This window comes from Cordyceps fumosorosea, assembly GCF_001636725.1.
Source record: "Cordyceps fumosorosea ARSEF 2679 chromosome Unknown scaffold_53, whole genome shotgun sequence".
Lineage (NCBI taxonomy): Eukaryota > Fungi > Ascomycota > Sordariomycetes > Hypocreales > Cordycipitaceae > Cordyceps > Cordyceps fumosorosea.
In genome coordinates this window covers 44,404-60,495 of record NW_017387353.1, presented here as the reverse complement: position 1 = coordinate 60,495, position 16,092 = coordinate 44,404, and the positions used below count along the sequence as shown (strand labels likewise).

Here is a 16,092-nt window from a genome sequence, read left to right as displayed (position 1 = left end):
CTTATTATTAAGAAAGACTTAGTTAAGTCTCGCTTAGTGGACGGCGTCTCTTTAGTGGCTATGGCAGCCATAATGACCTTAAGCTTTTATTACTATCTAAGTAGATTAGGAATCGGGCGATGCTAGTTAGTTGACCTATGGATATTCAGCTCCCCCGCCTAAGAATGTCCACAGGCAGCACTAGCCACGACCGCTTATATATAACTTAGCCCATCTAAAATTAATATTAGTAACACTTTAGTTCTAAATTAGAAAGCAAGTAACCCTAATTGTGTCTCTTAACCTACATTATGACCCTAAAGTCTAAGGATAGGTGTTTCTAGGCCTACCCTATAGCTAAAGTATCGCTCTATCCGCATTTAATGTACTGTTCGACTCAGGTAACGCACGTAGAGATGAAGCATTCGATGATACACTGCATTTCTGGCTGTTTCTAGCTAGGACCGCTAACTTAGACATTAAGGACAGTAAGACTCTTAATTAGGTAGCATGGCCAACGACATCATTTTGTGCGTCAGCGGCTTCGTCTTCGGCTGCTAGGGTATCTTTAGTAAGTTAGCTAAGTAGTCTAGGCAAAGGTGGAGGACAACTTACTTGGTGGTCCTTGGCTGGCGCTACCTGCAGGCGAAGCGGCGCGTTTGGCGTGATCGTAGACTTGTTGGCCTGCGGCGTCACATAGCGACGCTAAAGTAGCGATTTTGATTGCCGAAGCGCCACCCTCCGCAGCCTGAGGTGCGGGTTCAAAGGGTTGGCCAGGAGTCTGGGCGTTTAATGCACTCCCAGAGTTACTAGGCACTGGATCTGTACAACACTTGGAGTTAGAAGAAGTAAGGCGATGGTTAAGCTGCTGAGTAGCGTACCTGGGCTTACAGACGTATCCTGTAACTGAAGCTCGGCCTTAATTGTGCTGGTCGACTTAGCGTGCTCGTACCCTAGCTCCGTAGTATTGACAGCTGTCTCTAATGCGCTGTTGTTGGTTGCGCTGTGTTAACATCTATCGGTTTGACATTAGCAATACAAGACTCAAACACTGACCTTTAGGGCTGTTCTCTTTTCAGCATCTCTTAAAGATGTCCTAGCATTGTGTCCCCGTGCTTGGATGGGCAGCTATTTAGAGCAGTCGCACTAGAGTATGAGGGCCTATTCTTCTATCAACGATAGACTCAGAAACAGAAGCATTTACCCGCACTTGCGTCCTCGTGTACCGCTTAGCTACCTAGTTAAAGATAATAATCATAAAATGGCACTAAATTAGTAACTTTGAGGCTCGGAAGATGATGAGGGAAAGACAGGGTCCTGCCGAGTTTATATAGAGCTCCGAATCATCCTGGCCGGCTTGCGCATTGCGGCGCCGTATTTGAGCAATCATCTACGAAAGCTAGTGGTGATTTCTAGGGTGGCTGATGCAAGCTACACCTCTGACAAACGGTTTCATTTCTCATCTCCCGCCTTCGTTTGACGGTCGTGGATCCGTCACCAACAAGCGCACCGAAAGCTAAGATTCCCTAACGCTGTCACTCCTCACATACTACTTGCATTTGGCAGTCGGGATTAAGAGACTTGCATACAGGAGCTGGTAGTCCTGCAAGCCAAGCGTCCACCAATGTATATTACGTGCATACGAGGCTGAACATCAAAATGACACAGACAACACAGCTTCCATGCCTGGAGGTGCGACGTATATCGTGGGTACCCCTGGGTATCGCGGTTGTGCGATACCCATTCAACGCAAGCCTGATAGCCGTATCGCGATGCAGTACGTGCAGACTTGTCTTGCTGCCCTGCATGATGGGTATCGCGGGGTCGCGCTCCCACATACAACTGCAAAAATCTCGGATCGTCACCGTTTCGCATGTTTGCTACGCAGAAAAATCACGCTCTATGAGAATGAACTGGTTATGAAATTCGTGGTAGGGCGCAAGATAGTGTATCAATCTCGGCAATGAATTTGAATGATGAATTTCCTGCCACTCAATATGCTGTGCTGGCTAGGAGGCCAAAAAAAAGTCGGATAAACATCGGCCTACTGCAAGATGCCGCAACCCTTACGTCAGAGTTTGGAGGGGTTTACAGACATGGCTCTCCGAACTTACAAACTCTCCTTGCATAAGGCAAGGGATACCGTTGACGCCATGGAAAACAGCAATTCAACGGTTTTGCAAGCAAAACACACTATTGATGACGAAGGGTTTATAGAGCAAAACAGTTCTGATGTCGGAGAGTCTGTCGCGGTGTTAGAGCGAAACGGATTCCCTCTCTGGACGGAAGATGGATTGGAATTCTGCAAAACGAACGTTCTATTTGACGAGGTGAGAACAAATAACCCACCGTACATTTCTCCTCTAACCTTCTTCTTATCAGCGTATCCGACCTCTCCTCCTAGAATGGTTCGGAAGAAGATGTGTCCTGGTGCACTGGCTGAGGTACAGAGCATACCCAGGTCATGTAATTTGTTTCAGAGCCGGAGGCCCAAAAGCTGGTCGACGTCGTTTCATGGTTCACCTACTATCGAAAGGCTCACGAGTAAAATACTACGTTCGATCACATCTGCATGAGCTGCCTACTCGGGCGACAGACTATCTATTTTACGAAATTGAACAAAGTGCACTTGATGAAGCTGGCTTGGAGGGGAAGGAGCTTCGTTTCGATGGCGGCGGATTGTAAGATTCGTCGCGGTCCGACCCAGTTCTATCAGTTCTGACATTCTTTCTAGGGTCACTTTCGATGCCCGGACGTGCATAGAAATCCAGCGCGGTTATGCACTGACGTTCTTGTTTGCAACTGAGGATGTGCTCTCTACATGGCCGCCAATGTATCTGCCGAATCTGCCCAGATTACGTGAGAAGGTCTCGGAGATGGAAACCGCCGAAGTAGGCGTTAACTTCGCATTCCGAGAACCCTCTAAAACAACAGCAAGAATAGACAATGAGTCATCGGCCAGCGACATCAAGGAGTGAACGAACCAGCAATGCCGCCTAATCGCTGGGCATGGCTGTAAAGTTGTCAACTGAGGGCTGTCATTCCCCCTTCCGACGTATTTGGCAACCATACGGATTCGTCAATCCAGCTTGGATATTCGGGAAAGTTGAGCCGCATGAAGAGGGGAGGGTCATATATTGAATCGTTGATAGCTGGTTGATATGAATCGCTCGGTATATCGGAAGATAAATCCGGCTGGTCGATGCTGGGAGGCAGTAAATTGGTCGAATTTGCTGATTGAAAGGCGTGTTGGTTGTTGACGGGATGGAGAGCTGCAGGACAGGGTGGTTCTATATTTCCGACATTGAAACATCCTTCCTCAAGCGCAATAGCATGTTCTGGTTGGATAGTGGAGCTAGAAGCATTTGGCTCCAAAGTAGAGTCCCTTCGTCTTTTCTTTGTGATGACTTGTGAAGCCTGTGGAAGATGCCTGCGTAGCTCATCATCCGCCAGCTTACGGAGTTCAGAGCATAGTCTAGCCATATACGACGTCTTTGTTTCGCTCGCGTCGCCGTGTTGTCGTGTATGCCTAATGTACTCGCTGACGATCCGAAAGACTTTGAAGCAGCATACGCAGACCTCTTCACATGTAATATCTGGAGTAGCAGCTGTTAATCAGAAATGAGTATGCTGGCAAAGAGGTGCTTACGCGTTCTGAAATGCACCCGGAGTTGTTGCCCTTTTGGGAATGGCTTTCTTTGGTCACAAGCTGGATGTGGACATTTTGTATCAGACCTGATTGAATAAGGGCTCTCACCGTTATGTTCCGAGGCCTCATCCGTCTGCCATTCGCGGTTTGCGTCTGCATGGGCTTTATATCGTTTAAGTTCCTCGGCTCTGAGCTGTGTCACATTAGGCACTAGCCATGATGTTGTTAGAGTAGAACTGACCCTGTACTCCTCAAGATGCTACTGTAAGGAATTTTCCGTTTAAAAACAGGCTGAGTAGAAGTTGCACTGCTACTAGTAATGGCTCTCGTACGACATATTCTAATGCTAGTGTTTGTGGCATAATGAGGACGAGGTAAAGGGCAAGTACTCGTACCCGCAATAACTAGTTACTAAGTGACATACTATTACGTAATCGTCCAGCCTAGGTTCTCATAGTTAGGCTTACTATTTATGTTAACGAGCCTAATAACATCTTAACCCATTAAATAGCTAAGTAGTATTCTACAAATCTCTTCTCTTTCAGCTACTTTCAGATATCTTTTTGAACCAGGAAACCACTACCTACCCTCTCGCGTGGTGGTGCTCGTTATAAGCATGAGCAAACCGCCATGTGAGACTTACTAAAATCAAGGCCTCCACGGGATGGCCTGCCCAACATGTGGCTATGCGGCGAAATAGAATAGCAACACACGACGGTGAGTATGAACGAAATCGCTGATTGTAACGTGCCATATTTATTAACCGTTCTAAAGCAAGGTGTGACTAGAAACAGGTAAGCAGCAGCGGCAGGGAGAGGTGACAAAGACAGTCGGGTTCTAACTAGGCAGTTACAGAATCTGCGAACATCCTATTCTTTAACAGCCGTGCCAACCAGAGGGCGTTCTGTGTCGCTCGATTCGTTTTCGAGGCCGACGGCGGGGGAAAGGTATCGCGACTATGCGATATGTACATGTATGACGTGGACGTATCCACACGGCCACAGCCCCATACACAAAGCAGCCGATCAACGCAGTCGCCCAATTGTACATACTGTGCAAATTGTCCAATGCAACATCACCTAATGCTTTTATGATGAATTCTTTACTGCACAAAGGAGTCGAATATATGAGAAGCAGAGTTCTACGGCCATTCATGCTCATACATCCTCCGCATCACCATTGTTTGCTCTCTCGGTAGCTCTCTCGTGAAAACAACCTTCTTGATCTTAGGCTCCTTCGAGAAGAATATCGCGACTCGCCTATTGCCTCCTCTTTCCATTCAGTCACCTCTGTCTCGATTTCTTGGCCTTCGAAACTATGAAAATAAATGTTCCCTTAGCGTACGCTGGTCTCAACCCAGCAAGACGTGCGATGAATATGAACCTGTTGAGAAATGGGCGACTTGAGAGGTTCCTGCTTTTTGGCAGGGCGGGATCGACACACAAAGCGACTGCCTTAATTAAGCGAGCTAAATATTTAGTCGAGGATGCTTTGGCCGAGTAGCCTCCGTTTGTGAAATTCAACACGAAGCTCATCGACGGGCCAGTGGTCTCTTTAGCCGCCCGATTTTGGTCAAGAACCTCATCAGTGATGTGAAGGTAGATGCAACAAATTGGCCACAGGGCGAATCAGAATCCCGGACTTATAAGCAGCGAAAATGTGCAAAAACTGCAAATTCTGCGGCAACCATCCCGGAATGGGCCTTTGATGATTGTGTGATATCATATACTCTAGACACAGCGAAGAGCCTTGTGCAGGCGCTATTTGGCATTGTGGTACATCTGAGTGATTGGCCAAATCTGCGTGGGCCAATCCTTCAGGCGTGTCTGCACTAGCTTTGATTTCAAGGTGTCTCTAAGGTCCATTCGCATGTCTAATAGCCAGGTATTTTCAGTAATTAATCAGTTTTTAGTTGGTATGAGCTAAAATCGAGGAGGCATGCATCGATCGGGGTACACCTTAAGCATGAGTTTTTGAATGTAATAAATATATATTGTAGTCATAGGCCGCATAATCATGGCCTTTCTTTGTGCAACGAACTAAAAGCTCCGTCAACTTCTACTGCAAACTTGGATGAGATGGTGTTCGTCGTCGAGTGCTCGGGCTGTGGGTAATCTCTTTCCAACTGTCTTCCTCACTATATCCTGCTCGCTAACATTACCGAATACGACTCTCATGCGCCGAGGGTTTAATCTGTCAGTGGTCACTGCCCGCAAAGACGGAATTTTTACAGCTGAATTGGTACACTGCGAAATGGTAGTCGAATATAACTGGCAGACATCTACACTTTCAGGAGGGTTTAGGAATATTCATAAGCATCGCTATGTATCTATCTTTCCGGCGGGTTTGTCCACGGCTGGATAACGCAAGAAACTATGTTTAATACGAGAGTGTAATGCATGACTACTACAAACTAAGAACTTCTCTCTTCGTCGGCGCTAACGACAGTTCCTGCATCGAGAACTCTCGTTCTTACGTTAGGCTTCTCTAATATAAGCAGGTTAACCCAAATTTCCGTTCAAACAGCTCGTGAGAATATAATATCACACACATAGATCACGTGGCTCAGGTGGTAGTGTAGTAGTTATGGCCGAAACAACTAGTGGCTAACTTACGGTAGCTTGTGAACGGCTCTTTAATGAGCGTCTGCCTTATGTAGGGGAGCTAAATGACTCTCGGGCACGTTTTGGTCGTGAGGTATCTGTACTTAAATTTGTGAAGCTCGACACGATGCTCATCGATGGATCAGCCGTCCCTAGTCCTGCTGTGTTTTAGGCCGTCTCCTCTGGCTCGTCGGACGCGTAATGATGCTTAGGAGTGGTGGGTGCCTCGCCATTGTCTTCGTCGTCTTTAATAAATAACATGGTAATGTGTTGTTGAAGCTCATCGTGGGAATCCTGCCATGTCGCGGCTTTGACTTAAGACGCAATTTTATGTAGCGCAGTGTTTTTATAAATCTGGTTCGTATTCACCGCTGGAGGCCCTAGCACTTACGAAGCTCTAGTGTTGGCTGCCTGAATAAGAGTCTCTCGTTGTCGGCAACTAAGGTCTCTGGCATTCCTGAATGCAGCTGCCCCCCGTCTAAACGTGTCAATGTTACCAGTCATTCCCTAGCTGTTAATTTAAGTCATATAGTATTCTAGTGGCTCTTCCCCTACCCTCAGCCTAGTAACGTGATGGGCGTATAACTAAAGTGTGCTAGTGCTAGTATAGTAGGTAGAGCTAAATGTGCGGGCATTACTATTATAGACTGGCTCGTCCTCGCCATAATTCTACAGACTGTATATAGTACGAGCCCCAACAGCCCCATCGAGGCACGCCTGCCGCTTCACCACGTTAGCGCCACTGCGTGGTGCTTTAGCTTCCACAAAGAAATTTAGTGCGGCGGGAGCATGGCCGTGACTTATGGGTATGATCGTCTTACACAGCTCTTATTAGACCGTCCTATTAATATCCTTCGGGTACGATCCGTCATACTAGTCAGGCACTATGTCTACTATAGTTCTATTGGTTATTCACTTAAGGTTGCTAAAAGGAAGGTTCCCCTCGTTTAGAATCTCGCTGTTGCCACGTATCGTTGGCAGTATATCGGCCATGACCTTGCCTTTAGAAATCACACGGCTGTTGGCCAGCCTGAAGCTTTTAAAAGCCGAGGCGGAGAATTAAGATAGTGAAAGTGATACACGCGGGTGGGCTAGGCCCTTAATAATCTCATCCACATTATTAGGTTTAGGTGTTAAGCGCCTATCACAGTGCTCGAACCCCTCGGGGTAGATATTATTATTGATCAAGTTCTGCTTAAAATCTTTATTATAGGCAGACGATCGCTTAACTTTTAAGGAAACAGTTGTCGCCTTTATTAACTATATCCGTCAGCTTAACAGTGTGGAGGAACGATTAGAGCTTATTCGTGTGGTGTCTTTTGGTTTAGGATACTAGCCAGACATTAGTAATCGCTTTATAGACTGATTAGTTTTAGACCTACTCCTTAAAGATGGCTAAGATCTAGTCCACCGCGTCTTATAAATTAAGCGAGATTTATTAGTGTTACACTAGCTACTAAGACTATAGTAGGAGGCTGTGCGCTGTTTTACTGGTCTTTTTCTCGTAGGGCTTAAGGCGTAAGCTAAACCTTTAATAGGCTATCCTAGAATTAAGGGGGAAAGTTTAAGGCTATTTATAATATAGAGGTTAACTTAACTCTCTTCGTAGGAGGACTGTCTTATGTAGTATCGTATAGGTTCAGCCGTTTATAATTCTACACGTTAGACACAGACTACTGCTTAGAGCTAGAAGAGGGGGAAGGCATTTAGTGATGTTGAGTTGGTGTGAACAGCGCCAGCTTTTATAGAAACGGTTGGCGTATAGAAGGACGAAATGATAGGGCGAGGGAGAACGTGGTTTGCCTAGTGCGGGTCGGGTGACGAATGGCTCGTAAGCACCTAGTCTTTACCCGCCCACTGTGCTAGAATCAGGTCTTGGGCGTACTGCATCAGACTGGACATTGTTTGGTTAGAAATCGTTGGATGATAAGTGTAGGTCGCCGAAACATATGTAATTCACAGTGGAGGAGACGATCTGGCTGGGTCGGGGTGACTGTGGTGGGTTCGGAGCTAGCTTTCTGCCTGGGTGTCCTTTCCCCACCAGCAGAATCGTCAGTCAAGCTGACCGTCGACCTGCCTCTCCCATTCACATTCCATTTTCAACCGCCAATATAGCGGTGGACTTAGAAAATAAAAGTACGAAACGTTTACTAACTACGAATAAAACTGTATTAACTAACTTATAGCTTTTATTAGGACATTCTTATTAATGAACGATACTGTATTAACTATAAAATTAGTGAAGGCGGGTTTAGTCTCGTCTATACTAGTACGATAGTGTTTTCACCACTTTATCACTTCGTATAAGTTCTAATATAGCTAGGAACCAATATTCAATCTAACAACGAAGTTACTATTAAACTTACGTATGTTAACACTAATCTTGAAATTTTAAAGGCTGAAGCAGACACCTACTAGGTGCTTTCTAGGGGTGTTAGAATACTACGAGTTCAGTGATTTGGCCAAGAATGCGACTACTATGCCCTTATCCATAACCTTCTCAGGCCATCCCTCAAGGATCTCTTTAACTATTACGACTAGTAATTCTTAGTTAAGACGGTCCTCCTTATAGCCAACCAGGCTATTTCTCGAATCTAATACATTCATGATAAGGGGTTCCTACATCGTGATATTAAGCTAGATAATTTTCTAATAGGAACTAGGACTAAAGGAAACTTATTATACACTATTAACTTCGGTTTAGCTAAGGAGTTCTATAATGCTGAGTGTTTCTAGACTATATAAGGCCGCCCGTTTAGTGGCACTTAGCGATACGCGAGTCTTAATAATCACAATGGATAAGGTGCGTTCTGCGTAGCCCTTATTGCCGCCGCTTTCTAATTATATTATAGAATAGTCCTAGGGGGATGACTTAGAGTCGCTAGGCTATGTATTACTGTATTTCGCCCGTGGTTCGCTGCCTTAGTAGGGACTTAAAGTAGCTACTAAGGGACAAAAGGATAAGCTAATTAAGTAGAAAAAGCTAACTTTATTAGTGATAAAGCTTTATAAGGGCCTTCCTAGGGAGTTTATAACATATGTTAGCTACACTCGGTCATTAGGATTTAAGGATAGACCTGATTACGCTTACCTACGCTGATTATTCAGCCACGCCTTCTTAACTCGTGGATTTAAGTATAATAACATATTTAATTAGACGGAGAAGCGTTTTATTAAGATATAATGCGTTAGAACTGAATAAAGTGTGCGCCTACTGAATGAAGCCAGTAGCGTTTATTTAAAGAGACTAAAAATGTCCTATATTTATTTAATAAGTAAGTCGCATATAATAGTCTATATTATAAAGTGAAATGTTTTACTACTATTAGTAAACTTAAGGGGTTTAGATAGGAGAGGTGAATAATGAGGAAGTTCGAGGGCGAGAAGAGGAGGAGGAAAGCGGTGGCCTTTAAGTAGGTGAGCTTACTCCTTCACCTAGGCTGCACAGTAAGAAGGTGAGCCTAATCAACAAATCATATAGTATTCTACTGACTCACCTCATAGTACGCTTGTATAACGTGGCCCGAAAGTAGAGCAGTAACGGGTTGCGCCGTATATTTTAAGCACTCTACCATAACCCTTCGTTAACCGTGAACGCTAGACTGACCACCCCTCTCTTAAAGATGGTTCCCGCAGGGATAATGCTCTAGGAAGAAGCTCGACCAATATATGTCATAACATGTACATTAGTATAGCGCTTTAGGTATAAAAGAATTTCAAGTGTAAACAGAAAACGTGATAGTATGGGTTAACCACAGGCAGTAAAAAACCTTGGCGGGTTATCGCCGCCAACCCTGGTGGTGAACTCATTTGGCGCCCGTTATTACGGGCTGAAAGTATGTTTGATTAATTAGCGACAGTTTATGAATGTGAGCCCGCTAGGAATTATACTGTATCTAAAGAAACAGCTCGTGATTATAACTAGTTATTAGATGTGCGTACATGATGTTTTCCACAAGACCGAAATGTATCACAGCACTCGGCCATGAATTATAAATTAGTTATACAATATAGCGCCCTACAAATTTACCGAGCATCCGTGTGTAGAAGGCTTCAGTACTGTTCCAGTTGGTTCCCTGGGCTGGGCCTACGGAGGTGGCCACGACCTGACACGTTAACGCTGAGAGGTCACTAGGCGCCCTATGAAGCTCACAAACGATGCCAATCACTGTTAGGATAAAATTTAAGAAAAAAAAAGCCTAATTCAATAACCAGAAAAAAGTATAGATAAAATTAATCTCTCTAATAATTTCTACTACCATTTCTTAAAAACGCATATGCGGCTATAGCAATAGTATAAACCTAACTAAATTATAATAGGGAGACCTTCTAACCACTTAATGCCAATACAAGTTAGGCTCCCGCCTAGAACAAAGACGTAGGTTGCCTTATATACTGGCAAGTTACGGCCAGCATTGACTCTTCTCCTCTCTTAAAGTTTACGTTTCCGCCTAATAAGCAATAATGGCCTAATAGTAGATCGTTCTATAGGCTAATAATCATTAGCTAAGTATAGCTCGTAAGTATAGGGAATAACTACTATAGTGACTCGTTGGCTTGACCGCTGATTCCGCTTAGCAGTAGGAACTAAAAGGCAGTCGTTCTCCGCCTAGCACCTCTAGAGTAGTAAGGGGCATCGCTGTTTTAAAGAGAGGCTGTCTAAGGAAAGCCCTAGCTATAGGACCTCCCTATACTGCTGTAGTATCTTAGTTCCTTATAATGCAATGGTCGTGATATAGAGTAGGCTAGTATATTAGACTGAATTATAGGGAATCTATCTCTATTAGTGAGTGGTAGGGCGAATAACTTTTAATTAAACTATATGCGGCTAAAACTATTAGAAACGTAGGGCTATCGATCTCTATTGGGGAACTGCAGATAGGGTCTGTGGGCTGAAGCCGGGAAGAATGATGGTAAAGTAGCGTGGGCTCCATTATAACTGTTGGCGGAGGCTTGGAGACTAAGAGTGGCATAGAGGTATTTATGAAAAACATCTCTGTTAAAATAAACAATCACACTACGCATTACCCGTATGTTAAAATAAACCGCTAGGTCGCGATCTCAGTTCTGGGCTTGTGCCTGGGGTCTGTCTTCTGCATTCTGCAAGGAGACAGGTCTGGCGCTTACTGAGAATAATTCATTGGTCGCCTTACCCGACTGGGTCCGTAGAGCGTTAAGCAGTACGTGAAAGGCACGAAACGCTGCCCTGTGAAGCGCATTTTGCTTTAAGCCGCCGTTACTACATGGCTGCTATTGGTTTGGGTGCGGCTGCACTTCGATAGTAAGTCTCGATAACATGCTTTGGCACTCTTGCGTGCTACTATTACTGCGTTTCGTAATCTGGAAGGTACATCTATAAGTCCAACGTGCGACAGCTCTTTGATTGAACGCAAAGCATCGATAATCACATCGCCGATCAGAGCAGGGATGGCCGGCCGGATGCCTTCTGTCAGTGTTTTGGCTTACTACAAACTTGGCTTTCTGCTATCCCGGAACGACGACGGATGCATCGCACAAGAAGTTGCACGAAGCGTCCCGTCGTTGGCCCTCTAGCAGCCGTCATCTGTTCTGCTATTCCTTGTGACATGGTGGGTTGATTGAAGGGTCTGGCCGCACAATTCTGTCCTGAGCTTTCGGCATCGGTCAATGATCTCGTAGGCATAGAGATAGACGACGCTTCTTGCTCGGCACCTTTGAAGAACAACTTGTCTTGGGTGGATGGGAAAGGATGGTCTGCCACTATGCGTTGAAATGGTTACAGGGTTAAACAAGCTATTCCGTCGCCCTCGCTGTCTTCGTTGTCGTCGTCGTTGCTGTGATCGCGGGTGTCGTCGTTACCGTACTTATGGCCATCTTTGGTGGCCGATTCTTGTCTTCACTCGGCGCCTCGCGAATGTCATCATCTTTCAACGCGTCTCGCCAACTACCGAAGCTAGAAGCGGCGGAAGACGAGACCGAGACTGAGTTGGATGCGTGTGATAACCGTTTCCTGGCCCGTCCGCGTGTACCCCAGTCAGAATCAACTATATCCCCATCCGTCGAATCAGACAAATCTCCCCATTCATCTTGCACCAGCTCGTCGCGCGTGCGCTTCTTGGGACTGTGGCTGCGGCTCTGGCTGCGGCTCTGGCTGCGGCTCTTACCCCTAGCTAGAGCCGGCAGGAAGCCATCGCGACATTCCTTCCCAGAGACGTCGCTGGCATGGGAGCGACCATCTTCGCCCACGAGCACCAGGCGGCGCGCCACGCCGGCGCGGACAAACGTCGTCTGCCCAAGCACCGTCCACGCAAACCGCGCAAAGAGGTACTCGACAGCCAGCCCTGACAGCGCCTGCGGCGGCACGTTGTGGTACACCGCCGCCAGCTCCTCGCCCGGGAGGCCCGAGAGGACGTGGATCGCCCAGGCGCCCCATTTCGGGACGAGAACGAGCTGGCGGTTGTCAAATGCCTGGTGAAGGTCGGAGCGGAGAAGGAGGGCGTTGCTGGTATCGTTGGTCGCGTTCGACGGGGAGGCCTCCGTGCGCACAGCGTACATGGTCATCTGATTCGCAGCAAACCATGCGTCTTCCTTTTGCGGGATGAGATGCGCGACTTCGTTGCCGAGGACCGACGCCGTGATGCGGCACGACTTGTCGCGGGTGTGGATGGTGTCGCGTGGACGAGACTGGAGCTTGAGCTCGGGCGCATTCCACGTTGGAGGCAGGTTATTGTGCGGGAATGCAAAGTGCTCGAACGAGGGGACCGTCGGATAGGGACTGGCGTCGCCATCACGAGCTGGGACATGGAAGTAGTAATCGCGGCCGAGCAGGAGGTCGTCGGGTGCCAGCGCGAGGGGCGTCGCATCAGGGGCGTTGGATTCGGAGAGAAAGCCATCCCAGCGGCAGTTCGCGACGATGGCGCAGGCTATGCGCGCCGTCTCGTGATGGAGGCCGTAATGTATTTGATAGGGGTTTTCGGTTTTCTGAGGGTCGAGCGCAGTGAGGATGAGCAGAGTGCTCGAGTTTTTCGGGTAACCTGGGTGGTGAAGGAAGACTCGGTGGTCAGACAGGGAGGTGGTTTCGCTCGTCGGAAGGCCGTCGTCTGGGTGCTTTGGAGGCGGCAACTGTTCCCGCAAACGGTATGGGGCCGCCATTTCCTTTTTCTCTTGAGTTGTAGATGAAGATGGAGGTAGATGATGTATTTGCGCGAGCCACTGTGACAGTATTAGTGCCTGACGTAGTGCCTTGCTAGTCGTTGCCACGACAACCTCCCAATCGATAAGACACGAGGCTCGCACAAACTGAGCCGGCCGTACTAGAGCTCATGTGTGCATGCCGTCAATTAAGAAATGAATCATATTGTTGATTTAATAAGGAGTGATGCAAAAGGACGGGAATACAATCGTTGGGTAATTTGCACAAGACATGGCGCGACGGCATAATGCTGCTACACTAGCGAGACGCTATAATAGCTTACCAGCGTGCACCTTGTGATCTCACATGGCAAGCTGAAGAGACGAGTGAAACTGTATGATGTAGATTAGAACGCATAAATGGGGCCGAGGGACTCGGTCACCAGTCCGACCTGCATAGCAGTAAGGACAATGGCAATGTACACTGTTGCGCTTAACCCTTCTATATTTGTTTGGTATAAATGTCAGTGAATTTAAAAAGTTCTATCATTTTTCCTTCTCTGCACTGCCGACTTTCTTGCCGAATTTCTTGCCGAATTTCTTACTGAGAGCCGCGGGTTTGGGATAAGCAATAAGCGTAGCTCGTCGCTCATCGTAGCTTACTAACGACCTGGGGAACACGAGTGTTGTCAACAGGCTCAATGCACCGCGATATCAACGAGACACTGGTTAGATAAGGTCTCTCCTCGCTGTTCCAGGTGCCGTCGATTTTCTTCTTGTCTGCATTGTTACTGGCCGAATCGATTCATTTTCACAGCAATCATGGTTCACGGAAATTCTTGATCCTACAGCTAGGGCTGAACATGTCACGGCATTGCAAAATTCATGAGGCAGGATTGTAAAGCGTACTTTGATAAACGGTTTCCTGCACGGATGCCTGGAGTCATGACATAGTCCAAACATTTATTTCGCAGTATAATTAAACTATATATGCCTTCAAAGTATTAAATTTTTTTCTACTCCTATTGCCCATCGCGTGTCTAGGATTACAGGGTAGGTGCGCAAAGCAACAAATTCTCCTTATCTCAACTTTACGAGCAGCACTTACTCGTACAAAGTATAATCAGTCATGGTCAAGGTAAATAGTGCCCATACGATAGATGTGGTGACAATTGCGGTGATCGACCACAAATAGATAGCTACGAGGTATGCACAGCTATTATTTAGCAAGTGAACAAGGCCGTTGTGGTATCGCTATGATTCACAAGCCGCTAATAGAGCCAAGGAAAATCGGTGGTCAGATGCATTAGGTGGGCGGAATATTATGTTACCCAGCAGAAGAGTCACTATAGCATAACAACACTGTCAGCTCCATACATTCTATCTTCGTCATGACCTGGAAAGGCCTCCATGAGCTGAGTGCTGTAGGCAAGAATTGAACAACAGTAAACAGTTTTCTGCAAGGATGCCTGGCTCGTTCAGCTGAAGCGGGTCGCGCGACACACCAGGGCGGAGCTCACCCAGGTCGCGCGTCGTCGCGCGATTGGCCGGACGGGCGAAGGATTTCCGCACGGTCATACTATTGCCTAGGGATTAAGAAGAGGAGCTTGTTTATAAGTTCTCGTTTAGTTAACTATCTTAGTTAGGTTGTTCCTATATTAGGCTCATTATGGCTTGTCTTAGTTAGGGAGGCGCGTCTTAACGCGTCCCTAGTATTATTTTAGCCGCCACGGCCGCCCCTATTAATGCAGCCCTAAGCTAGTATTATATAGGGGTGGTTAGAGGCGTTAATTTACCTTTCTTAAGTTCTTTTCTAATTTTATTACTAGGTTAGGCTTAGTGTGGTTATAAGCTAGATTCTTATTATAAAAGTATATAATTAAAATATAATAATAACTCTTCTTTAATCTATAGTAGATTTATTTTTTTAGGAAGTAAGTTAATTAAATATATAATAGAGTATAAATAAGTAGTATTATAGTATAAGTTATATTAAGAGATTACTCTTAATAGTAGAACTATTATTTAGATTAATTAGTAAAAATTTAATCTAATTATCTATTAGAATCCTTTTTTTTTATATATTTATTCTATTTTTTTACTATACTACTTAGATTACTTAGTTTACTTTATAATCCTAATAATCCTAGATTAGTACTAGATTACTATAATCCCTAGTAATCTAGTTATATAATTAGTTCTTTTATTTTTATACCTTTATAAGTACTCTATAGTTACTTCTTTAGACTACCTTACCCTTTATCTATAGTACTTTAGTGTGTTTATAATACTCCCCCCCCCTTTTAATTAAGAATCTATACTCTATAATAGAGAGGACTAAAAATACTTTAACTTTAATATAGTCTATATAATTAAAAAAGATAGTAATAATAAAGTAAAAGATATTAAAGAGGGGGAAGAAGAAGTAATAGAAAGAATAAGACTAAAAATAAAAACCTAAGGATTAAAAGAGGGGCCTATACTAGACTCTATTAAGAACTAATATAAAACTAACTACTTATAGTAAAAATAAAGGTTTTTCTTTAAAGACTTTAGTTTTTTATTATTATTAATCTTATAAAAGTACTAAATAAATAGACTAATCTAATTAATATAATATAATAATAATAATAAATTTAATAAATACTTTATTTAAGTTTATAATAATTATTTAATATTTTTTTAATTTTAAAGTAATAATAATATTATTAAATTATTAAATTTAATCTTTTATAAAAAATATTTAAGTTT

General features: G+C 44.9%; 2 protein-coding genes across 2 annotated transcripts; both read right to left on the bottom strand.

The window, feature by feature from the left end:
* Positions 1-480: 480 nt before the first annotated feature.
* ISF_09542 (hypothetical protein) lies at positions 481-1,854 on the bottom strand (the record flags this gene model as incomplete). The annotated part of the gene is made up of 4 exons (XM_018853143.1): positions 481-545; positions 595-801; positions 861-982; positions 1,820-1,854. The coding sequence occupies 4 exons, from the start codon at positions 1,852-1,854 to the stop codon at positions 481-483; spliced, it is 429 nt and encodes a 142-aa protein (XP_018699682.1).
* Positions 1,855-12,003: 10,149 nt separating this feature from the next.
* ISF_09541 (hypothetical protein) lies at positions 12,004-13,362 on the bottom strand (the record flags this gene model as incomplete). The annotated part of the gene is made up of 1 exon (XM_018853142.1): positions 12,004-13,362. One exon carries the CDS (start codon positions 13,360-13,362, stop codon positions 12,004-12,006), a length of 1,359 nt encoding a protein of 452 aa, XP_018699681.1.
* Positions 13,363-16,092: the final 2,730 nt, after the last annotated feature.